This window comes from Sminthopsis crassicaudata, chromosome 3 (assembly GCF_048593235.1).
Source record: "Sminthopsis crassicaudata isolate SCR6 chromosome 3, ASM4859323v1, whole genome shotgun sequence".
Taxonomy (NCBI): domain Eukaryota; kingdom Metazoa; phylum Chordata; class Mammalia; order Dasyuromorphia; family Dasyuridae; genus Sminthopsis; species Sminthopsis crassicaudata.
The window spans coordinates 294,432,100-294,458,878 of NC_133619.1; the positions used below are offsets into that span (position 1 = coordinate 294,432,100).

The 26,779-nt window shown below is 32.1% G+C and overlaps 1 protein-coding gene across 3 annotated transcripts in view; it reads right to left on the reverse strand.

The window, feature by feature from the left end:
* Positions 1 to 527: 527 nt before the first annotated feature.
* The window catches only part of C3HXorf58 (chromosome 3 CXorf58 homolog), a 31,650-nt gene continuing 5,398 nt past the window's right edge, over positions 528 to 26,779 (reverse strand). Inside the window, exons 1-8 of one of the 3 annotated variants that reach the window (XM_074300917.1) lie at positions 23,358 to 23,429; positions 21,262 to 21,361; positions 18,943 to 19,037; positions 18,756 to 18,867; positions 17,206 to 17,337; positions 14,518 to 14,747; positions 1,325 to 1,484; positions 528 to 887 (exon numbers count right to left, since the gene is read on the reverse strand). In XM_074300917.1, the coding sequence (XP_074157018.1) occupies positions 720 to 887; positions 1,325 to 1,484; positions 14,518 to 14,747; positions 17,206 to 17,337; positions 18,756 to 18,867; positions 18,943 to 19,037; positions 21,262 to 21,361; positions 23,358 to 23,413 (1,053 nt within the window). In that variant the 5' untranslated portion in view covers positions 23,414 to 23,429 and the 3' untranslated portion in view covers positions 528 to 719. Of the gene's footprint in view, positions 888 to 1,324; positions 1,485 to 14,517; positions 14,748 to 17,205; positions 17,338 to 18,755; positions 18,868 to 18,942; positions 19,038 to 21,261; positions 21,362 to 23,120; positions 23,430 to 26,779 lie in introns of those variants that run through there. The other 2 variants (XM_074300918.1, XM_074300916.1) reach the window with 2 other exon arrangements.

Genomic DNA, 26,779 nt, shown 5'->3' on the forward strand with positions numbered 1-26,779 from the left:
AAACCTCTACTGTTCATCAAAATGGAAATTAAATCCTGTTATTTCAGAAATGACTATTATATAATTATTTGTGATTCATTATTATGAATGGCCAGTCATTGAAATACTGAAACTGGTATTAATGAATTGGGAAATTCTATTGGGAAAAATTAGATTAGAATCACAGAAAAGTTTTTGTCATTGTCAACAATTCCTTAAGTTAGATACTTGAATTCAAAAGTTTAAAACCTTAAGTAGATTAATTGTTCAAAACAGTTTTAGATTTTGGATTCGAAAAACCCAAGAGAATATTTAAAAGTACTAAACATTCTATTTTGTGTTCATGATAAAATTTTTCAGTAATGATCTTGCAGAGAGAGAAATAGAAAATATTTTGGAAGCTAACTAGAATACAAGTTGTATATTCTGTGAATTCTTTTCTTTATGCAAACCAAAGAATGCTTAGGTTAAGAAAATGGTAGAACCACAAAACTGATTTAAGATTCTAAGAAGTGAATCATTCATTAATCATGTAAAACCAAACAACATTTTGTCACATTCATTAAAGTATTTTTATTCAAATTCTGATGGACAGGAATATTTCTCTTTAAAGCACATCAAAGTATTACTGCTTTTTAAGAAAACTTAACCACTTATATTGGATTAGGAGCAAAATCTACATACCTGTATTTGTTAATACTTGTATTAATCATTTATATATTGATTATTTTATTAATTAACTATGAGTTATCAAGACATAGATCTCTGGTCCAAGTAAATAATTCCTTTGCTTCTTGCTCCAACTCATCATCAGAAGGAGGTGAGTTAATTCCCAAAATTTCATAAGATGGAGTAATGATAACGATTTGATGCTGATTTTTTTCATTTCTTTTTTGCATATTTGGTTCCTGGTTAAAAGAAATAAAAGTGAGACATTGCTTTTATTGTTATTGTGATATTTACTGCAATCTTAAAATAAAATAAATTCAGATAGAAGTTTCTTGCATCTTGAGAAGAATATGAACAGTGATATGCTGAATCACAATATTGAGATAAAGTCAGGACATTGCTTTTCAATTCAAAAAACATTCTTTTTCTGCCAATAGTAGACTGTAATGAATGCAACTTCATAGTAGCAACATATCAGAAAGAGGATATATTCTCAGTGAAGGAGTTTCTATTGTAAAGTTTTAAAAACATCATTTTTTTACTAAAATGAAAATAGCTTTTATATAAATGCTTCTAATTAAATCTAAAAGTTAAGAAAATGAATAGTATTTCCTGGGCAACTGTACCTACAAGCAGATTAAACATTTTTCTGACTCATTCTGCACTTTGGACTTACTTCCATTTTTTTCTCCTTTTCCTTCTTAAAAGTTCTTCTCATTTTTGCAATCTTCATTCGTGCTTGCTTTGAGCGACGGCCTGAATGCTTGGGCTTTACTAGTTGTTGATAATATTGTTGTAAAGAGGAGACACTTACAGAAGAGGATGAAGGAGAAGTCCTGCAAAAATTATGTGTCAAAAATTTATTTTAATGACTGGTCAATCACAAAATCTGTTTAGAGAACAGAGGATAATCCATTTAATATATACAAAATTTAGGGGATTAGGACAGCAAATGGTTTGTGGGAATTGAGTGAACCATATTGAATCCGTCTTGTGACTCAATTCTGGAGCTAGCTCAATTCCATTTTCTATTCACTTATGGGTCTAGTCCAAATTCTATTCTTGGGGGAAGAGTTTATTCAATTGTGGGAATTGGGAGAAAACCTTTATTGCATTGTTTGAACCCAGTCCTGTGTGACTGGGAAGCTGGAACACTTGGACAATTGCTTGAGAAGGTTATCTTAACCAAGGACCTAGGTTGTGTTGAGTAGAAATGCAACTAGATCCAAAGAATGAAGTGTAGAGTTATTTTTCTTTTTGTTTTACAATTGTACATCTCAAGCGACCCCTATGTCTTATCTGAAAATTGGCCTTGTAGTGATGTTATTGTTTCCATGTTCCCCTGTTTATAGATACTTGTGGAGTGAGACACCTCTTCTCAATTCAGAGAAATGTATACTTCCCCTTCCCAATTTAGAAAGTCCCTACCTTTTCATCCAATTAGAAATCAGATAACTAATGTTGAATTGTTTCCTTTTAATAAATTGGTCTTTGTTTTTAATGTATAAATATAAGTCTATTTCCCCCTATATTTGGGGTACAGATCCAAGTTGAGGAGGAATCTGGTCTGATTTGTTGGGCAACTAACATGCATTGCTTAATAAATTAATACACTAGGAAGATTGAATCTTTATTGTCCTTTGTCATTTTATCTTTCACCCCCTCTTTCCCTGACCCCCAAAATAGAATTCTAAAAAGCAGAGATAATTTCTGTTTAATGACATGGCATAATGCTTGGTGCTCTATACAAACAAGTACCTAATGATCTGAAGGTGAAATGAAATGAAATGAGGGTGAAACAGTTAAGTTGTAAATACTTTGTAATAACCATGTGAATTAGTAAATAAATCAATAACCACTATCCTGTTTCAGGTTTCTAGAGGCATGCCACAGTGGAAAGAGTATTGAACTTGGAATTTAAGGCCCTTGTTTTAAACCCCAGTATTACTTCTATCCCTGGGACTCAGTTTTTTCATCTGTAAAATTAAAGGGGTTGTATTACATGGCCCCCAAGGTCTTTTCTAGTCCTAAATTTATGATCCTGTGAACATACATGATTACTTGAAACACTGTAGTTAGCTATATAATAAGTGAGATTTCACAACTCACAGAATCACTTATGAAAGCACTTGAGGAGGCAAAACCAAAATGGCAAATTAGGGGCAGCCACTCATCTGAACTCTCTTTAGTGTTCACAGCCAACTTTAAAATAATTCCTCAAATCAAATTTTGGAGAAGTAGAGACACTAAAAGGTTGGAGTAAAAAATTTAAGCATTTAGCCAGAGCAATCTGTGACACCAAGGTAGGGGCCTGTCTTGGCACATCCTTAAAAATTAGAATTGAGAAAATGGAAGCTAATGACTTTATAAGAAATCACAAAACAATAAAAACAAAACCAAAGAAATGGAAAAATAGAAGACAATGTAAATATCTCATCAGAAAAAGAACCTGGAAAATGATTCCAGGGGAGATAATTTTTAAATTATGGGGTTATCTGCAAGTATGATCAAAAAAAGAGCTTGGACATAATCTTTCAAGAAAAATTGCCCTGAGTGTCAGAGGGTAAAATAGAAATTAAAAGAATCCACCAATCATCTCCTAAAAGAGATCCCAAAATGAAATTAATATTATAATCAAATTCCAGAGCTCCCAAATTTAAGGAGAAAATATTGAAAGCAGCAAGAAATAATTCAATATTATGAAGTCACAAATAGGATATAACACAAGTTTTGGGAGTTTCTACATTAAAGGATTGGAAGGCTTGGAATATGATTTTCTGGAGTGCAAAAAAGGTAGGATTACAACCAAAAATCATCTACCCAATAAAACTGAGTATAATACTTCAAGGAAAAAATGAATATTGAGTGAAATAGATAACTTTCAAATATTCTTGATGAAAAGACCAATGATGAATGACAAAATCTAACTTTCAAAAAGAAGACTCAAGAGAAGGACAAAAAGATGGAAAAGAAAATCTTAAGAGATTTAGGGGTAAACTGTTTAAATTTTTACATGGAAAAAGGACTCCTAAGTATTATATAATTATAAGGGCAGTTAGAAGGAGAATATATATATATATGTGTATATATAATGACATAGATTTGAATTGAGTATGAAGGGATGAAAGGTGATAAAGGAGTGCACTGGGACAAAAAGGGAGAGATAAGAATGGGGTAAATTTTCTCATAAAAAAGGCAAGAAAAAATTAAAGTGGAAGGGAGAGGTAAGGGAGGTGGGAGGCTATGTGAATGAACTTTTTATCAGAATTGGCTGAAAGGAAATAACATACTTAGTTGGCATAGAAATCTACTTTATCATACAGGAAGGGGGAGGGAAACGGGGATAAGAAAGGTGGTGGAGGGTAATAGGAGAGAGGAAATTGGGGAGAGACAGCTAGAAGCTGTTGTCTTGAAGAAGTCAAATTTATAAAAATAAAAGCAATCCCCCAATTGATAAGTGATCAAAATATATGAACAATTTTCGTGTGAAATCATCAAAGCTATCTATAATCATATGATGAAAATGCTCTAAATCACTACTGATTGGAGAAATGCAAATTAAAACAATTTGAGACACTACCTCTTAGCTATTAGATTGGCAAATGGGACAAGAAAGGAAAATTATGAAAAATAACCAATGTTGGAAGGGATGTGGGAAAAACGAGACATTAATGTACAGTTGGTAGAGTTGTAAACTATTCAACCATTCTGGAATGCAATTTGGACTATTCCCAAAGGGCTACACAACCATGATCTTTTAACCCTTTGACCCAGCAATTTTACTAGGCCTATATCCCAAAAGAGATTTGAAAAACTTTATGTACAAAAATATTTGTAGCAGTTCTTTTTTGGTGGCAAAGAACTGAAAATTTAGGGATGGCCCATCAAATGTGAAATGACTAAAAAAAACTGTGCAATTGCTTGTAATGGAATACTAGTATGCTATAAAAATGAACAAGATGCTTTCTGAAAAACCTGGACTTACATGAGCTAACAAAGTAAAATGTATTGTGTTCAAAGTAATTGCAATGTTGTAAGGTGATTAGCTAAGATTAGCTATTCTAATACAAACAGTGATCCAAAATGATTCTTAACTTATAACAAAAAATGCTATTGTGGTAGCTAGGAGGAGCAGTGGATAGATTAACAACCCTGAAGTCAGGAGGACCTGAGTTCAAATCTGATGTCAGACACTTTTCCTAACTGTGTGACCCTGGGCAAGTCACTTAATGCCAAAAGCCTCAGTTTAAAAAAAAAAAAAAAAAGCTACCATCCCTAGAAAAAGAATTGTGTTGGAGTGATAAAAAAAAAAAAAAAAAGAGAGAGAGAGAGAGAGAGGAAAAAAAAGAGAGAGAGAGAGAGAGAGGAAAAAAAAGAGATGCACTGGGACAAGGAAAAATGGAGGGGGAAAGGGTGGTGGTCAGTGCTTGAATTGGTTCAGAATGAAGAAAAAAAATACATACATACATATATATATATATATATACACACACATATATATATATATGTAAATGCACACATGCATATACACACATACATACACACCACACTCAATTGTATATAAAACTGAACGGAAAAGGAGATAGGAATGATAAAAGGAAGGACAAATTAAGGAAAATAAAATGGTGAAAAGCAAAATAGATTTTTGAGGAGGGAAAGGATAAAAAGAGAGAGATAAGATAAAAGAAAATGAGGTGGCAGGAAATACAGTTAGATGAGTTCATGCATAAAATGGAAGCAGATAGAATGAAACAGAAATGAGAATTCAACAATATGTTATTTACAAGAGACACTTAAAGAAACACAGACACACATAAAATTGAAATAAAGGACTGGAGCAGAATCTAATATGAGTCAAAGTTAAAAAAAAAAAGCAGGGGTAGAAATTATGATAGTAAACAAAGCAAAATTAACATAAGACCTAATTAAAAGAGATAATCAGAAATACTGAATTATGCCAAAAGAAACCATAGACAACAAAGATAACATGATCAAACATTTTTATAGCCAAGTTTCTCTGATAAAAGCTTCATTTCTCAAATATATATACTTTGATTTGAGTAAAATTTATAAAAATAGGAGCCATTCCCCAAGTGGAAAATGGCCAAAGGATATTAAAAGGCAGTTTTCAATAAGTCAAAATTATCTATAGTCCCATGAAAATGTTCCACATCACTATTTTAAAAATGTATTTAAAATTGCATTTTTTCACAATTACATTTTTAAAACAATTTTAACATTCATGTTTAAAATTTTTGAGTTTTGAATTATTTTCCTCTCTTTGTTCTCTCTCTTCTCATAGAGAAGAAAAGCAATTTGGTATAGGTTAAACATGAATATTAATTATGCTGTGAAAACACACACAAAAAAATCCAAGAAAAATAGTTTTAAAAGGATGCTTCTGTCTGCATTCAGATATCATCAGTTAATTCTCAGGAGATAATTATCATTTTTCATCATGGAGATGGACATTTTTCAGCTTAAGCTCTTTGGAATGGTTTTGGATCACTCTATTCATGAGAATAGATAAGTCATTCATAGTTGAACATCTTACTGTATTTTTGTTATTGTATACTATGTTCACCTGGTTCTATTCATTTCACTCTTCATCAATTTATGAAAGTCTTTTCAGGTTTTTCTGATTGCATCTTGAACATTTTTTTAACTTTAAATTTTTTTTAAATGATAGCATATTATTTTCAAAATATAAGCAAAGATAATTTTCAACATTTACTCCTATAAGCCCCATGTTACAAACTTTTGTCCCTCCCTTCTCTCTATCCATGTATCCATATCACTAAATATATGCATTTCTATATATATTTCCACATTTATCATGCTGCACAAAAAAACAGATCAAAAAGGAAAAAAAGAAAATAAAAATCAAGCAAACAACAACAAAAAGGTGAAAATACTAAGCTGTGATCCACATTCAGTCCCCACAGTTCTCTTTCTGGATACATATTGCTCGTTCCATTACAAGACCATTAGAAGTGAACTGAATCATCTCATTGTTGAAAAGAGTCATATCCATCAGAACTGATCATCATATTAGCAAATCAAATGGAATGGAACCTAAGTTGGTTTAATTTAAATTTCTCTAATAGTAATTTAGAATATTTCATATGATTGCAGATAGTTCTGATTAATTCATCTGAAAATTTCATATCCTTTGATCATTTATCATTTGGAGGAAGGCTATTTTTATAAATTTGACTCAGTTCTTTAGATATTTGAGAGATCCTCATCTCCTCATTTCTCTGAATCAGAGAAATTTGATGAAAAAGTTTTTCAGTTATAATTACTGTTTATTTCCTTTCATTCTTTAATTCCTTTCATCCTTTCAGCATCTACCCATTTGTCCTATTCTCTCTCTTTTACCCTATCCAAATTAAAAAAAAAAAGTTTTTACTTCTAACAGTACTCCAATATATCCTCCTTTCTGCTGATGCCCTAAACATTTTCTTTTTTTCTTTTTTCTTTATTAAAACTCTTTATTTTCAAAACATATGCATGTATAATTTTTCAACATTAACCTTTGCAAAATCTTGTGTTTCAATTTTCTCTCCTCTTCCCCCACTCCCTCCCCTAGATGGCAAGTAATCTAGTATATGTTAAATGTGGTAGAAACATGTTAAATCCAATATATCCATACATATTTAATTATCTTACTGCACAAGAAAAATAAAATCAAACAGAAAAATAAAATAAAATGCAAGCAGACAACAAAAAGAGTGAGAATGCTATGTTGTGAACTACACTCAGTTCCCAGAGTCTCTCTCTGGGTGTAGATGGCTCTCCTCCAAAAGCACTGGAATTGGCCTGAATCATCTCACGTCCATCAGAATCGAACATCATTGCTGTTGCTGTGTATACATTTTCTATCCTTTAATCTTATAGATTAAGATAAATTTCTATACCTAACTTAATGTATATGTAATTCTTTTGAGTCAGTTCCAATGAGAATGAGTTTCAAGCAGTGCCCATTAATACTCTTTGCCACCCAATCTTCTCCACTGCAAAAGCTCATGTCTCCTTTTTATGAGATAATTCACACCCCTATCTTCTTTCTGTATATATTTCTTCTAATTTTCTTGATAATGATCAAGTTCTTCTTACACAAATCATCTTTGCATATAGGAATATAAACAATTTAACCTATTGAATCATTTATAATTTCTTTCCTATTTACCTATTTATGATCCTGTTGTATTTGAAAGTCAAATTTTGGGGGCAGCTAGATGGTGCATTTGATAGAACACTTGCCCTGGAGTCAGGTGGACTTATCAATCTTGGCCTCAGACTCTTAACATTTATAAGCTGTGTGACTCTAATCAAGTCACTTAACCCCAATTGCCTCACAAACACAAAAAGAAAATAATGAAAGTCACATTTTCTATTCAGCCCTGCTCTTTTATCAATGCTTACAAGTCCTCAGTTTAACTGAATATCCATTTTTCTCCAGAAGGAAGAGAACTCAAGTTTTGATGATGTATGAATTTGGCTGTAATCCTAGCTCTTTTGTCCTATGGAATATATTTTAAGATTTTTGATCGTTTAGTGTGGAAGCTGTTAAATTTTGTATTATTCTTACTGGCTGCTTGTAATATTTTCTCCTTTATCTGTGAGTTCTGAAAGTTGGTTATAGTATTCCTGTGGGTTTTCATTTTGAGATCTCTTTCAAATGGTTATTGGTAGATTGTTTCAATTTCTATTTTACTTGTGGTTCTAGAATTGCAGATCAGTTTTCCTAGATGATTTCTTGAAAGAGGATATACAGGCTCTTTTTTTGACCAAGGTTTTTCGGGAGTGCCATAATTCTTAAATTTTCCTCTTCTTCATCTATTTTACAGGTGAATGAGCTATTTCACATTTTCTTCTACTTTTTTCATTCTTTTGATTTTGTTTTTACTGTTTCTTGATATCTCATGGAGTCATTAGCTTCCACTTGCCCATAATAGTTTAAATTATAAATAAAAATCTATTTTTTCCAAATACATGCAAACATTCACTTCTGTGTTCCAAATATTTCTCCCTTTCTTTCCTACACCCCTCTCCCCAAGATAGCAAGCAATCTGATAAAGGTTAAACACAAGCAATTCTTCTGAATATATTTCCATATTCATCATGCTATGCAAGGGAAATCAGATCAAAAGAGAAAAATATGAAAAAGAAAAAACAAGCAAACAATAAAAATGTGAAAATACTATGCTTTGATCCACATTCAGTCTCCATAGTTCTCTCTTTGAATGGCAATTTCCATTACAAGTCTATTAGAATTGCCTGCCTTCTGAAAAGAGCCAAGACCATCATAGTTGGTCATTACATAATCTTGTTGATGTGTACAGTGTTCTCTCAGTTTTATTCAACTCATTTGGCAACAATCTCTACAGAACTTTCTGAAATCTTCCTGCTGATCATTTCTTATAGAACAGTAATATTCCATAACATTCATATACCATAATTTATTCAGCCATTCTCCAACTGATGGGCATCTACTCAGTTTCCAGTTCCTTGCTATTATTAAAGGGGCTGCTGCTACAAACATTTTTGCACATCTGGGTCCTTCCCCGCCCCCTTTTTTTTTTTCCTTGAGGCTAGGGTTAAGTGACTTGCCCAGGGTCACACAGATAGGACGTGTTAAGTGTCTGAGACCAGATTTGAACTCAGGTCCTCCTGAATTCAAGGCTGGTGCTCTATCCACTGCGCCACCTAGCTGTCCCCCTTTCCCCCCCCCTTTTTTTTTTAATGATCTCTGAGATACAGGCCCAGTAGACATTGCTGGATCAAAGAGTATGCACAGTTGGATAGCCCTTTGGACACAGTTCCAAGTTGCTCTCCAGAATGTTGGGATCATTTCACAACTCTCCCAACAATGCATTTGTGTTCCAGTTTTCTCACATCCCCTCCAACATTTATCATTATCTTTTCCTATCTAAGAATTGTGAAGTGGTACCTTTGAGTTGTCTTTATTGATTACAAATAATGATTTAAGATAATTTTTTCATATGACTAGAGACGGCTTTAATTTCTTTGAAGCCAATTCTAATTTTTAAGGATTTTTTTTTTTTTTAGTAACTTTCGTATCTCCATTTGGCTAAATTCTACTTTATATGGAGTTATGTTCCTCAGTGAATTTTTGTACAGCTTTTTCCATTTGGTCAATGTTCTGATTCTTGTATTTAAAAGTCAAACTTTCTGTTCATTTCTGGTCTTCAAGAATGTCTCAATGTCCTTTAATTCATTAAATATATTTTTTTCCTTTGCAAGATTACACTCAGCTTTGCTGGATAAATTATTCTTGGTTGTAAACCCAGCTAAAACAGATTTAATTAAAAGAGATAAGGGAAACTATATTATGTTAAAATGTATCAAAATAATAAAGTAACATCAATACTAAACCTGTATGTACCAAATACTATAGGATTTATAAATAAATAAATCCAAATTTGTGAAGAAAAAGGTAAATGAATTACATATAGAATGGATAGCAAAACTATAATAGTGGGGGGGTCTTCAACTTTCCTCTTAGATTAATCTAACTAAAAAATAAATAAGTAGTAAAGGAAATGAATAGAATTTCATATATGACATGCATATCATATATATATTATGTATGATATCTAGAGAGAAATAAATGGAAATATAAAGAATATACCTTTCCTCAGTGATATATGGCATCTTTACAAATATTTATTATATATTAAGGCACAAAAACTTTATAGTCAAATGAAGAAAAGCAGAAATATTAAGTGCATCGTCAAATCATAATGCAATAAAAATTACATTTAAGTACCACAGAAACAGAGATTAAAAATTAATGACTAAATAATCTAATCTTAAAGAATGAGTAGGTCAAAAAACAAATCATAGAAACAATAAATAATTTTATTAAAGAAAATGATAATAATGAGAAAAAATGCCAAAATGTATGGGATGAAGTAAAAGCAACAGAGGACATTTTATGTCTTTAAGTGTTTACATCCATAAAAATAGAAATTGGATATGCAATTAAAAAATGACAAAGAACAATTAAGAATTCTCAAATGCCAAATTGCAAATCCTGAAAATGAAAGATGTGATCAATAAAACTGAATGTAAGAAAACCTTTGAATTAATAAATAAAAGTAGGAACTGGTTTTATAAAGAAAAATATTAAAATAGACAAACCATTGATTAACATGATTTTTAAAAAAAGAAAACCAAATCATTGTCAAAAACAAAAAGAGTGAATACACTACTAATATAGATAAAATGAAAACAATTATTTTTTTTATTTTGCCTGATTATATGACAATATATTTAACAATTTAAGTTGAATGGAAGAATATTTACAAAAATACATACTGCCCATATTAACAGAAGTTTCAGGACCAGATGGATTTGCATGTGAATTTTACTAATCATTTAAAGATCAATTCATTCCATTATTAAATAAATTATTTGGAATGATAGGCAAAGTTCTATTCACATTTCTTTTATGAAACAAAATATTGTGCTAATAATTAAACCTGGAACAGCAGAATCAGAGAAAGAAAATTATAGACCAATTTCATTAATAAGTACTGATGCAAACATACTAAATAAAATATTAGCTAGGAAACTACAATAATATATCACAAAAATTATATTCTGTGACCAAGTGGGATTTATACTAGGAATGCAGGGATGGTTTGACAAAAAAACTATTCACATAACATTATATTAATAACAATAGTAACAAAAATCACGTCAACAGATACAGAAAATATAGCCCTCATTTCTATTAAAAACACTAAAAGTACAGTTTTAAGTGGATTTTTTTCTTAAAATATGAAACATCTACCTAAAAATATGAGCAAGCATTATTTTTAATGATGATAAGCTAGACACCTTCCCAGTAAGATCAGGAATGGAACAAAGTATTCCAGTATCACCAATATTATTCAGTATTTTATTAGAAATGCCAGAAATAGCAATAATAGAAGAAAAAGAAATTAAAGGAACAAGAATGAGAAATAAGGTTTTAAATGTCTTTTTTCAGGTGATATGATAATGTAGTTGGAAAATCCTAGTCGAAACAATAATTTGAGCAAAGTAGGATATAAATAAAGCCACATAAATTACCAGCATTTCTATAAGCCCTGCAAGAAAAGATAGTAAGAAATATCTCATTTAAAATAACTAGGCAATAACATAAAATTCTTGGGAAACAAACCCAGGTAATTATATGAATATAATTATAAAAATATTTTATACAAATAAAATCTGATTTAAATAATTGAAAAAACTTATGATTGGCAGAACCAATTTAATTGAAATGACAATTATACCTAAACTTATCTATTTATTTAGTGCCATCCCAAGTAAGCTACCAAAAAGTTCATTTGGAAGAACAGAAGACCAAGATTATCAAGGAAATTAATTTTTAAAAGCAAAGAAAGGGCTAGTGGTATCAGATGTTTAAACTGTAGTATAAAGCATTAATTATCCAAAGTATCTACTACTGGCTAAGAAAGAATGGTGGATCAGTGGAATAGAGTAGGTATATAATGCATAGTAGTAAATGATTATAGTAATCTTATATTTGATAAGAATTCACTACTTGGTAAATTTTCTGGAAAAACTGAAAGGTGGCCTGGCAGAAGACTAAATTAACCAAGTTAAATTAGAAGAACTTAAAATATTGAAATTTACCTATCAGATTTACAGCTAAGAGAAAAATTTATGAAGAAAGGAGTATTGATACAAAATATTTTTGATTACATGAAATTAAAAAGGTTTTGTGCAAATAAAACCAATATAGTTAAGATTGGGAGGAAAGCAGAAAACTGGGGTAAATATTTTTAAAATCAGTTTCTCAGATAAAGTTTTTATATTTCAAACATATAGACAACTGACCCAATTTTATAAGACTATGAGTCATTCCCCAATTTATAAATGGTCAAAGGATATAAAGAGGAAGTGTAGGGATGAAGAAATCAATGCTATATACCTCTAAGTCATTATTGACTAGAAAAATGCAAATTAAAACAAATTTTCAGTACAAACTCATATTCACCAGACTGGCTAATTAGAAGAGTTGTGCTAAAATTAGGACATCAATATACTGTTGATAGAGTTGTGAACTGATCCAACTATTTTGGAGAGCCATTTGGAATTATGTCTAAGGAGCTGTAAGACTGCATACTCTTTGACCCAGCAATATCACTATTGTTTCCCAAGATAATAAGGGGAAAAGGAAAATATTTTCTGTGTTCTAAAGTATTTATAGCAACTTTCTTGGTGGTAGAAAAGAATTGAAAAGTGAGGTGATGCTCATCAATTAGAGAAAGGCTAATTCTCTTTCCCTAATTATGATGAAATACTACTTTGTACAAGAAGATGAGCAGGATAGTTTTAGAAAACATGGAAAGACTTGCATGAAAAAATGCAGGGTGAAACAAGTAAAACCAAGAAAACATTGTACATGGTGACAGCAAAATTGTTCTAAGAGTAATTGTGAATACTTAAAGTATTTTGAATATGATAACTCAAACTATGAAAAACTCATGAAGGAAGATACTATCTATCTCCAGAGGAAGATGCTATCTGTTTCCAATAACATGTATTGTATGGTTCCACATATATATATAGTGATGTCAAATGAAGGCTTTTCTAATATGGGGTTGGGAGGGATGAAAGGAGAAAACTTGGAATTCCAAATACAACAAGAAATGAAATTAATTTTAAAAGTTAAACTTGAAGTCTTTTATAGTAGCCTGGGGAGCAATGAAAGGTTAGATGAGTTGCCTGTGGCTACAAAGCTAGCATACATTAGAAACAGGATTTAAATCAAGATCTCACTGACTCCAAGGTTGGCCCTTTCTACACTATACTGCCTCTCTGACTACTGGTAAATTAGATGAGGTTAAAAGTCATAGAAGAAAAATAAATGTAAAATTAGAGCTGCCATCTTTTGTTCTTATTAACTTGACAATACAATGAGAGTTTTTAAAGGGCTCTGGTAATATTCTTTCAGTAGCAATTTCTAGAGGCATATTGGTGATGCAAAGCAGTACTTTAAGTGCAAATTATTTTTTGAGGGATAGGAAATCTTTAGATTTCCTATTTGTTCAATTTTTAAAAAGCACATGGTAGTTTCTTATAATCTGAGAATAAGAAAAAATATAGCAGAACTTTATATATGGAAGAGAAGACAAAAAAGATTTATTCATTTTATTGTATCTTGTCAACATTAACGATTTTATGTATAATTACCCCTCTATTTCACACATTTAATCATTCAATCAACAAACATTTATTATGCACTTACTATATATACCAGGTACTGTGTTAAATACTAGAGATACAAAGAAAGGCAAAAACACAGTCTCTTTCCTCCATGAGTTCAAATTCTAAGAGGTAAGATGACATAAATTGCTGTGTTCATACAAACTAACTATGTCTATCTGTCTCTCTGTCTGAATCATTTGGATTGAAAGTAATCTCAGAGGGAAGATCTGAGAGATTGGAGAGGGAAAGCTTCCTGTAAGATGTGAGACCTAAAAAATGAGTCTTGAAGGAAGCCAATGAAGTTAACAGATGGAAGTGTGGTGATTGTGTTTATGTTGACGGTTAACAAGTTTATAATAACTTTTTTTAAAAAAGAAAATCTTGGTATAACATAAATAATGCTGCTTTTAAAAAAAGTAATTGAGAAGGGCTAAAATATTTTGCTATTTTAATAAATCATCAATATTCTTGTGCTGAGACCTTTTGGATTTGGTGGAAGTAGCTCCTAAATGATGCTATAGAGATTCATATTAAGAGAATTGGTACTCTTTTAAATAAAGAATATTAGATTAACTAAACATTTCTCACAGTTAAATTATGATAGATCATTTTTACCTAATTTGAGAAATAATCCGGAGCTGGTCATGTTGCATCTCTTCAGATTTTGGTTTTTGCAATAGATACTTCAATTCTTTTTGCAGACGATCTGAGAGTGTTCCAGATGTTGCATAATCCATTATGTCATACATTATCATTGTCTTTGGGAAGTTTTGCAGGCTTAGCCTTCTCCAGCAGTTACTTTTGCCACCAAGATATGCTGGGGTTTCATCTAGAAAACTGGTAAACTGTAAAACAAAAAAACCAAGACTAATTACCTGATGGACTCAGTGGAAGTTTCTTAATTTCTGCTCTGTATAAATTAGAGATACACCAACATCATCAGTCTTCATGAATGCATGAATCTTGTTTTCTTTTAAATTTCTTTTAGCACTAATATAGCATTTTAACACACATTTGGTGTTCAAGGATGACTCTTAGGCTTTCAACCCCAGTGACTAGAAGGATGATGGTACTTTGAGAGAGAGAGATTTTTGATAAGGGTGGATTAATTTAGGGAGAAAGATAATTATATAAAACTTTTAATTTTCAATAAGGTTTTGATAGTTATATGTTCATGGCAAATTGTTTTAAGTAAAGGCAGTATAGATAGGGACAGCTAGGTGACACAGTGATACATCGGCCATGTCCTGAAGTCAGAAGAGCCTTGAGTTCAAATTTGCCCTCAGATTCTTGACACTTACTATGTGACCATGGGCAAGTCATTTAACATTGAGTGCCTTGCGAAAACAAACAAACAAACAAAATAGAAAGAAAGAAAAGCAGTGCAGAGAAAAAAAATTTATTGAAAGTGAAAGAATTACATATAGTATATAACCTCTTTGGTTCTCCATTTTTTTCCTCTACAGGAGCAAACATACAAAGAGATTTGACTAGGAGATCTCTAAGGTATGTACTAGCTATATAATAACTCTTAAGGTATGATTCTTGTTGAACTTTCATGTTTATTCTGATTTAGTTTTAACATTATTGATAAAATGAGTCTGAAATTTTGTCTTTATTTCTTCAATTCTGTATATAATATTTTATTTCATGCCCATTAATTGAGGAGTAACCAAATGAACTATGGAATGCAAACGAAATGAGATATTATTGTATCATAAGAAATGACAAATATGAATAATTCAAAGAAGCAATGAAGACTTAGTAATCCATCAAAACAACATACATGATGAAAACAAAAGAAACAAATAACAAAAACCAAATTGATGTTGTAAATGACAAAAAGAAACTGAATTTAAAAAATGAAGCTCTGGAAATAGCTCTGAAGTAGAGATGAGAAAATGCATCTCATTCCCTTTATTGTGAGGATGAGAAAATATGAGTGTAGAATTTTGTATATATCATAAGAAACAGTTGTGATATTAATAAGTTTTGATTTTCTGGGAGTTTTTTTGCCTCTCTTCTAAAGTTGCAAGGGATAGGTAGGGGAGTTCAGATTCATAAACAAATGTGATATAAAGACAAAAGATATCAATAGCATAATAAAATTTAAATTTAAAAAAGATTATTGTATCTAAAATATTGATTTGGTCCAAATATAGGTTATACACCCCAATTCTAACATGTAGAATCCCAAACTAGCTATTTTCAGACTCATACTACAATAGACACAACTTAAACTTAAGTGGTTTAATAGCAAATGTTTTTTCATTAGCCACACACACACATTCAGCTCTGAATGATATAAGGTTAGGGAGACAGACTTACTTAAAAGATATAGATCACAAAGTAAAGTATAAACAATGCCCCTGTGTCTCCACAGTTACAGAAAGCTATCAGAAGTAAATAGTGTAAGAGAATTCTTAGGAGCACAAAAAATGTAATAAGGAAAATGTATATTTTCCTGGGGCTTTACTGCCCATTTTTAGAGACATAATATGGAGCTCCGTGGCTCTATGGAACTCAATGCCAAACAGCAGAAAAATAAGAAAGTGTGTTTTGGGGAGAGACAATAGCGGCAGAAAGAAGCAGTAGTATAGATTTTAGAAAGCAGTGATACTTCCAAGGGCCTTGTGAGTGGGGAGGCATTTAATATTAGAGAAAAGAGGGGTGAACCAGATGGAAAAAAGGCAAACAAGACTATTCTAGCTGTTATGTCCTCTTCTTCAGGTGCCAGAAAGCCTACATAAGTTCTATCATTCAAAATTCTTTCTCAAACATGGAAGAGATTTTTTTAATGGGTCCAGTTATAGGAGAAACTTTAGCTAAATGACTTTAGTGTCCACAAAGTTGGTAGTGTATATGATAGGAGTACATTGATAAAGATAGGTTTACTTGTTTTCTGTCATTCTAATTTTTTTCCCCATGCTCTTAGTTTCCTTTAATTTATTATTATACTTTGTTTGGTAAAAGCATAGCTGTTTGCTTTTAGAAAAATAATTTCCCCTCAAATAGATACATTTTTTAAAATGAAGGCATTTTGAGTATTTCATTACATAAACCTACAAACTTTTTATTTTGAGAAATTTCATTTTGGGGAAGTAGTCAACATCATAAGGGGCCTTATAATTATACCAATATGGTGTTACAAGACGAAGTTTTTAGAAATTATAAAAATGAGTTAGGTTTTTTCTTTTTAAAGTCTTATCCCTTTACACAGAATAAGAATTTCTTCAATAATATATGATTATAGAGTGAAGCTTTTCTCATTAGTATTTAAAAAATAATGATAATATTCCTTACATGCATATAATCCTTCATAGTAACAACATCAATTTCATCAGCAACTTTGTACTTTTGGAATTGAAGTTGGTCCTGAATTATTTGGTCATAGTATTTCCGATTTCCCATTAGTTTGCAAGCATCAACCACTGCCTGTGAAAGAGAACAGTGAATAAAAAGTTCACAAATAATTTAATTTACACTCTAACATATATATTTAACATGTATTGGTCAACCTGCCATCTGGCAGGGGGGAAGGAGGGGAAAAATTAGAACAAAAGGTTTGGCAATTGTCAATGTTGTAAAATTACCCATGCATGTATCTGGTAAATAAAAACTATTAAAATATTTTAAAAGTTCACAAATAACAGAAATATTTTTGTAATCATGATGTGTCCATATGCTTTAGAGAGTTCATATCTTTTTCTTCCAAAAGCTACTTATCCAAAAGGAAAATATTTTTACAATATTAATAGAGAAAAATAACATCTTTGGAAGAGTTTTATAAAATCATTTTTCTACTGTCACTCCAACATAGCTGAGCTAATGGACAACTTAGAAATTCTAGCATTCTTAGAGAACTACTGTGTAAGAGATATCTGCTCTGCAGTATCATATTTAAAAAATCAAAGTGGAGCAGCTAGGTGGCGCAGTGGATAGAGCATCAGCCCTGAAGTCAGGAGCACCTGAGTCTAAATCTGGTCTCAGACACTTCTGGTTGTATGACTGTGGGCAAGTCACTTAACCCCAATTGCCTCAGCAAAAAACAAACCAATAAAAAAAAAAAATCAAAGGGAAAGACATTCAGATTATCACCTAATCTGATCACTTTGTTTTATAAATGAGAAAATAAGCCTTGAGAAATAATGTGCTTAAAGTCACAAAACAGAGCAGTAACAGACAAAGGTCTCTAGTGTCCCACTATGAGCTAGAATCAGAATTTATAAATGGAAGCTTCAATAGCTTGATCCTTATATATCTGATCCTTAGGACAACTTCTCTGCCTTGTAGGAACAAAAATCTGCTTAGCCTACATAGAAGGTATTGTTCCTACCACACTGAAGATGTCACTTTACTCTGGTGCTCACTTTCTTTACTGATAAAATGACGATCTCTAAAACACATACACACATACACACACAGATACACATACGCACATATAGAGAGAATATATTCCAAGATTCTTTTAGACATTTTGATTAGACAATAATTTCAATTTCACAAAACTAGTCTATATATAGAAAACGTTTTCTCAATTATTTACCAAATGAATTAAAACTCTAACCTAATAAGCTGAAAATGTTAAAAGTATAATCATTAATTATGAATAAACTTAAAATACTGTACTAATTCAATGAATAAACCTAAAACAGTACAGTAGGAATAATATCTGCCATGTAGCCTGATCTGGGGCAGCTAAGTGGTACAAAAGATAGAGTGCCAGGCCTTGAGTCAGAAGATTCATCTTTTTGAATCAAGTTTGACCTCAGATACTTAGTGTGACTTACTGATGACCTATTAATTTATGATTCTAAGAAGCTATGATTTATTAGCAAAAAAGGATAAGTCACCTCACTTGATGGCCTCAATGTATTTTTTCCACTGAAATACTTGTTTCCATGGCCTCCAGTGTGAAGAAAAATTTTAAATACAATAAAAGGTGGAAAGTTCTTGCCACCAAATCTGAAAAGACACTAAAAGTTAGTCAGTTGGTATCAGATTAATGGCTGTTATCTTAATGAACACACAAACTATTACCTGAATCTAACTTTACATGGCACACTAGGATCTCTTACAAGAGCAGCCTCTAAGGGACACACTTTCTTCAGTATTTCATGTGTTACACAATTTTCCTGAAACAGATATAGTATAATTAATAATTTCTAAACATCCTAAATGTGATTTACTAAATATGACTTTTAAATACCTCCAGTATTTTAAAAGTTCTTGATTTCATTGCAGTAAGTATTTCTTCTACTGATATACATTGTAACCCATCTAAATGCTTGTCTTCAAGATAAGCCTTTTGCCAAAGGTCATGCATATATAAATGTATGTATGTACATATATATTATATATAACTTTTGGTCTTTATTTCAAATATAGATATATCTATACATAGAATATTAAAGTACTAACACATTACATAATATACAATATTATATAATGTATATATATATATGTGTGTGTGTGTGTGTGTGTGTACTCTACATCTCTGTCCAGACATATCTAGATTATATAAATCTAGATCTATGTGGTCCATTCTGTGACCATACGCTAAGGCTTCCCTGCTTGATTAGTACCTTTCAGTGCTTAGTCTTCACTGGAATAGCCTTTGAAAAGCCAAGATCACCTCCCTACTTTGTTAAAGCATCTGATCTTTGCAATGGAAGAGAATTTTAGATAACATTCCAGGAAAACATCGATATGTATACTTCCATCACTATCAACTACAATTTATTGATCCTTTCTTATTTTATCTGATTCTTCTCCATTTTTCTTCCACAGATCTTTCACTGAGGATCTACCCAGGATCACTATCATGGGTGCCACTATAACATTCAAGTTTTCCACCTGTTATTTTTTTCTCTGACCACTTGACTGGCCTCATCTTTTTACAATTATATATTTCCTGGTGATAGTATTTATGCCACTTCTTGTGTGCTTGTTAAGTAGGTTGCAGCTTATTTATACACACACACACACACACACACACACACACACACACATATATATATATATATATATACTGACTTTTGGGTTAACCAAAATACCTTTTTTTTTTTTTTTTTAATTTTTAAAGAAATTGTGGTGTTTCAAGATCTGCAATTTTCAAAGCATTATTGGAAGAAAACTGGTGTTAGAAAGGTTCTCATATTCAGGAAGCATCTTTTTTCTTTTGGGTTTCCTTCCTTTCTTCCTTCTTCCCTGATGTACTAACTTAATACATTGATAATCTAATGACATAGTATTCTTTAGACAAAACTGGCAGTTATCTATTTGATATTTCCTTTAGGTGTTGTTAGACATATTGTTCTCACCATTTATCTATAAGTGATTCTGCTTCTCTTTGGACAGTGAGAGCTCTGCTCTGTGCTTTATGTATGATAATATGTGATAAAGAAAATTCATTATGTTACTTTTAAAAGATTTTGTAAACACTTTTCAGCATTTCATGTGTTATATAATTTTCCTGAATTTGTTAACATTCATATAATCTAAATTGTTAAGGATCCCACGTAAGTATGAAGGGGCACATAGATTCTCCAAAAGCCCCCACAGCTGTGAAGTGTAACACACTTGAAGGAATTAGGAATCAGCCTTAACTGATGCAGATGTTGCTTGTGAATTAGGAATGAAATAAATCAGAGGCAAGAGGAAAGGGGAGAGAGGTCAGAGAATGCAACTGCCTCTCAGTCTTTTTGTATCATTATCATTCTGTCACTTGAAGGGATTTATTCTGCTGGTCAGAATTAGGTTCCTAGCAGTGACTAGCAGATGGCTCCCATAACACCCAGCAGCCACTAGTAGGTTGTTTCTGTAACACTAAATTATAATTAACGATAATTAATGCCCCTTACATTAAGACAATGGGTCCAATGTATTTATTTAATAAAAGTTTTATCTAGCAGATTAGACTGTGAATAAATAATTGCCAAGTTTTTAGCATTTCTTGGATCTACTTCCTCTAATGTTTTATTAATAAAAAATTTCAAGACCTACAGGCTATCTAAATAGTGGGTGTTTCAGACTTTAACATTATCTTCTGAAGTTATCAATAACTTCTTTTGTGTTGTAGCTGTCTCACATTTCTTTTGGAATAGAATCTAAAAGCAAATATGATTCCAATTTATTAGAAATTCACTATTCTTTTAAGAACAAATAGCAATGATAAATGTTAAGTGATAAATATACACATATGCATATAATAGAAGTGTCTAATGGGTAAACTCAAAATCTAATGCTTTTGGATAATATTGGCAGAAAACAGGATACAATGAACATCCTCAATAAATACATCTTTGGGGTATAAATCACTTGCAAGTCTAACAATGAGAGGGAACAACTGGTACATACCGCTGCACAAATTGTGTGTTTTAAGAGTTGAAACATCATTTTATCCATATGAGAACACCAAGCTCTCTGGATCACTTGAGCAGCATGGGCTTTTTCAATTCTATAGGGAAAAAAATGAATAAGTTTAAAGGAGACATTATTCTTTTAAAAAATTTTTTTAAAAGTATTTTATTTTTCCAATATAAAGATAGTTTTCAACATTCACCTTTGCAAAACTTTGTGTTCCAAATTTTTTTCCCTCTACCCTCCCCAAGACAGCAAGCAATCTAATAGAGGTTAAAAATGTGTAGTTCTTCCAAACATATTTCCATATTCATAAACAGACATAATTCTTTCCTAAATACTTAGGAAATTAGATATTTGAATTACTACTATTTTTCTTCTCAGAATACAATGTTTACAAAATAGCTTTTTGAGCTTTGGCATTTGTTTCTACTAAGTAGAGAAAGGGAATGGAATACCAGAGACTTGAATTAACTTTCCCCCCTACTAAGCTCCCTATCCCCAAAATACATTGTTCAGAAAATTATAAAAATGTATAATCAATAAATCAAAGTAACTGAATGATCTTTACCACAATCTATTTCCTAAATCGCCAAAGATTCCTAAAATGACATAAGTTATTAATTATTAACCCAACAGTAATATCAAATTAGCACAAGTGTTTTGAAGATTAAAAATACAGTAATTCTTTGACCTAACAGTGTCATTATTGAGTCTATGTCCCAAGGAAATCATAATAGAGGGATAAGGAAAATAGAGGGAAATTTTGCAAAAAGATTTGTAGCAGCTTTTTGTTGTACCAAAGAATTGGAAAATGAGTAGATGCCCATCAATTAGGGAATGCCTGAACAAGTTATGGAATAGGAAAATAATGAAATATTATTCTATAAAAAATGATGAACAGATTGATTTTAGAAAGACCTGGAAAAATTTACACGAATTGATGTTAAGCAAAACAAGCAGAATCAGGGATACATTGTACATAGTAACAGCAAGATTGTACAGTGATCAACTGAGGAAGATTTGGTTCTTCTCAGCGATTCAATGATTCAAGGGAATCCCAATTAACTTTGGATAAAAAATGCCATCTGCATCCAGAGAGAGAACTATGGAGAATAAATGTTAACTCAATATATATACTGTATTCACTTTTTTTTTCTCTCATGATTTTTCCCTTTTGTTCTGATTTTTCTCTCCCAATATGATAAATAAATGTGCATTAAAAAGTTAATATAGGGTATTCTATTTGTTGTTTATATTGTATATTATATTATATTATGTATAATTACAACAATGTATAACCAGAAACAATAAAATAATTTTTAAAAAGTGAAGTCATTCTAAATTTTGTCCTTATTTTGGCTAGACCTTTGATTTTTATCAGTTTATAGGACTCCTTGATGTGAAACTTCTACCAATGCAGATCAGAACCTCCTCTGCAACTCATAGTTATAGAGCTCCCTGGATCTGAAAAATGTTTTACCCAGAGCCATAACGCTAATGTAATGTCAGAAACATGACTTGAACTAGACTTTTCCTGACACCAAGGTCAACTCTCTTTCCAGTTGTCAGGCTATGTAACAAAGGTGTCAAACTTACAACACTCCTTTGGAAGACAGCCTAACCAGATGAAAATGTTATTGAGAAATGTTTAATAAAATATATAAAAATACAATACAACAGAGATAATGTTAAAATTTGACTTTAAAAGATCATATGCCGCCAATCCTTATGTATAGTTTAATGGCCTCATTTCTGAGTTTGACTCCATTGCTATATGACAATTCAAAATGCAGTTGTCAAATTATCTGCTTAAAATCTTTACAGAAAATTACAACACACTCTGAAGAAGATACCTGATTAAAGCAGAAAACTGAACCTGAGTGCTAGCCACTAATTTCTGAAGTAGCTGATGCTGTTCCTAAGTAGGGAAGTACAAACAACGGCAATATTGTTTCCTCCTCTAAGTCCTTTACCAATCATGATTCCATATGAAGGGATGTATTAAAAGTTGTACTTCCATACCCTTCCTTCCACCCAGAGGCCCCAGAGCAACCACTCCTATAGTCAAACAACACATAAATAGAAGGCACCTTTCAGAGAGCTCTTGAAGCTCCTCTTGACCACCCTGAAGCTCAACAGATGCCATCAGCCAAATCTAAAGAATGCAATAAAGGATTTGTGAGGTCACAGTCTCAAATACCAATGTTCTAAGTTATGATTAGAACTTGGTCAGTTAGTAATGCTTTTCTATTCTCTAATGTCTACATACTGAGGCTTTACTCCCTACTCTAGTCTACCTCCCATGTAATTCTCACATCCCTTTCATCCTGTTTAACCACCCTTTCTCCCCTTTATAAACACTTTCTGGCACCCTCAACACTATTCAGCTTAACCCTACTTCTTCCTTAAGTTTATTGTGCTATACTCTCAAGAATCCTGATGTTTTCCATATCCTTGGATTTTTCATTGAGCATTTCTCTTCACTCCTAGATTTGACTAAAACTTGGCATTTCCTCTATTTTCGCCATATCCATTTTAACCCTCTCTAATAGAAGCCATTCTTTTCCCTAACTTGCAGAACAACCTGAAATCCAGTAAAGAGCTGACAGCCACACCCACCCACCCACCTGAGACAAACAGGAAAGAAGGCAGGCAAGGGGAGACATTGATACCTAAGATAAATTTTGCTCTTATGCCTTACCCTGTCATTTCAAGACATACATATAGAAGAACAAAGACATTTTAGAGTCAAGAAACTATGGAGGTTCAAACCTTGAGAAACCTTGGTAAGTTTCCAAATGGATGCTGATTAGATATAATTTAGCCATTAGAAATTAAATGGGAAGCTATAAGAAATTTCTAACCCTAGGTAAAGTTTCTGAGACAGATTTTGTTTTTGGCTACCAGGAAATGTAAGTGAAAAGATAGGGGTTTTTTGTAGTGGCTAAAAACTGGAAAATGAATGGATGCCCATCAATTGGAGAATGGTTGGGTAAATTATGGTATATGAATGTTATGGAATATTATTGTTCTGTAAGAAATGACCAACAGGATGAATACAGGGAGGCTTGGAGAGATTTACATCAACTGATGCTGAGTGAAATGAGCAGAACTAGGAGATCATTATACACTTCAACAATGATACTGTATGAGGATGTATTCTGATGGAAGTGGATATCTTCAACACAGAGAAGAGCTAATCCAATTCCAATTGATCAATGATGGACAGAATCAGCTACACCCAGAAAAGGAACACTGGGAAATGAGTGTAAACTGTTAGCATTTTTTGTTTTTCTCCCCAGATTATTTTTACCTTCCGAATCCAATTCTTCCTTTGCAACAACAACAAAATTCGGTTCTGCACATATATATTGTACCTAGGATATACTATAAGATATTTAATATGTATGGGAATACCTGACATCTAGGGGAGGGGGTGGAGGGAAAGAGAGGAAAATTTCGGAACAGAAGGGAGTACAAGGGATAATGTTGTTAAAAAATTACCTATGCATATGTATTGTCAAAAATGTTATAATTGTAAAATTAATTAAAAAAATAATAATAATAATAAAAGAAAAGATAGGGGTAAGCTAAATGGCTCTTAATTGATGGCTCTCATTCTAAAGCTATTCCAAAGAGATTGGCTTCTGATACCCATATTCCACATAGAACCTGGAGAAAAGAAGTCCTTATAGGATAAAAAAATATTCCCCAGTCTGATAACTGGGTATGTTAGATAGGGCTTGTGGCCTTTTTATTAAAGCTATTTATAGGAAAGTCTCTGGGATGTAGCTATATTAAATGAACAACCCATAAAGTCCATTTCCACCTATTGCTGAAGATTTTAGCTTTGGCCAGACAGAAGTAGAAATTTGTTCCACAGCCTTAGGCCCTAGAAAGACATGCTTGACAATGCCCAGCAGTGGCTGTGGATTACTGGAGCATTGTCAAGAAGCAGCCGTGAGACTAGCAGAGTTAATGCACCAAGCACAGACTGCATGTCATGCAAGCCCAGTGAGGAGCAATATGATATCATCAGAAAACATCACTAACTCTGTAGCTGGAGTAGTAAGTAGACCATGCATATATATGTGTTGGCCACAAATATTCTGTTTGTGCTGTGGCTACATGTCTTTCCTATGTACTTCCATGTACATGTTTTCTACATGTATATATACGTATATACCAGTATGTTGGTATTCTTCCCATTGATGGTATAAAAAGTTTTAGATTGTGGGAAAATTCTTTATTGCTATTTTTCTTACTATGTTATTCTGTTAAATTTATGTTGAATTGTGATTCACCACTGAAATCTTTCACTTAGCTATCAACAATTTTCCTAGAGCATAATTTTACCTATGTCCCTGCACTACTACCCTTCACCACATCCCAACACAACCACTCCCCTCAACTCAGTGAATTACACCTACAGGATCAAATATAAAGTCCTCTGTCATTTAAAGTATCTTTCTCAATAATTTTTTCCGACCTTCATGCTGCATTTAACAATGCTGATCACCTTTCCTTCTGGGCACTCTAACTTCTCAGGTAAAGCTGAGACTAATAAGGAATGCTAAGCACAATGTCTGGGCATTCTAACTACCAGTTTACCTGTAAGCTCCTATAGCCATTGAGGGCAATGATCCTTGCAAAGAGATATGAACCAGCAACTATCTTTGCACGTGTTATATTTCATCTGAAACGTCCTATATTGATTGTTTTCTATTAGAATGTGAAATCCTTGAGAGCAAGCATTTTGTTTTTCATTTTCATCCCTCTTCTTTGGCCCAGCATTTTGCATATAAGAAGTGCTTAATAATAAATGTTTTATCATTCATTCATTCCATACCTACTCCAGCTATATCTGAGAGATAAGAAATATACTATATCAGTCTTTTGAACTGTAATAGAATAAGAGATGGCCCGTATTTGTGTATGCCATGCACCATATATGGAATGTGCCACTTATCATCTCTGCTATTCAGATCACTATCTTCACTTACTGCTTAGTTTTAAGCATTAAAGCTACTTCTCAGACTCTGATTCTCTAGTTAATACTCTCAGGTTCCTCAAATCACCCTTGCATTTTGTAATCCTTCCACTGACCACCCCTCCCCCATTCCAAACATACATAGTCAAAGGAATAGAATAGTGGAGGATAGATTGGCAATAATTGTTACATCTCTATCTATAGGGGGCATGGGCATAGTTAGTTATTTTAGCATCTTGTGTAGTGTCTTGGACATATACTTTTAAAATGCTGAACTGAATTTAAAATGAAAAAATATTCATGGAGAAGGTACAATTTAATTTGGATTTTGAAAGATAGGTATGATTTCATTAATCAGGGATGATGGGAAAGGATATTCCAGGTATAGGTGTAGAAAAAAAACAAAAAATTCTTTGTGAGGGAGTTTAATGATATTTTTTCTCTGTTTATAATTCTTTTTAAGTTATAAAATTAGTAACAACATAAACAAACACACACAAACACAAAATTAGGGAGAAAAAC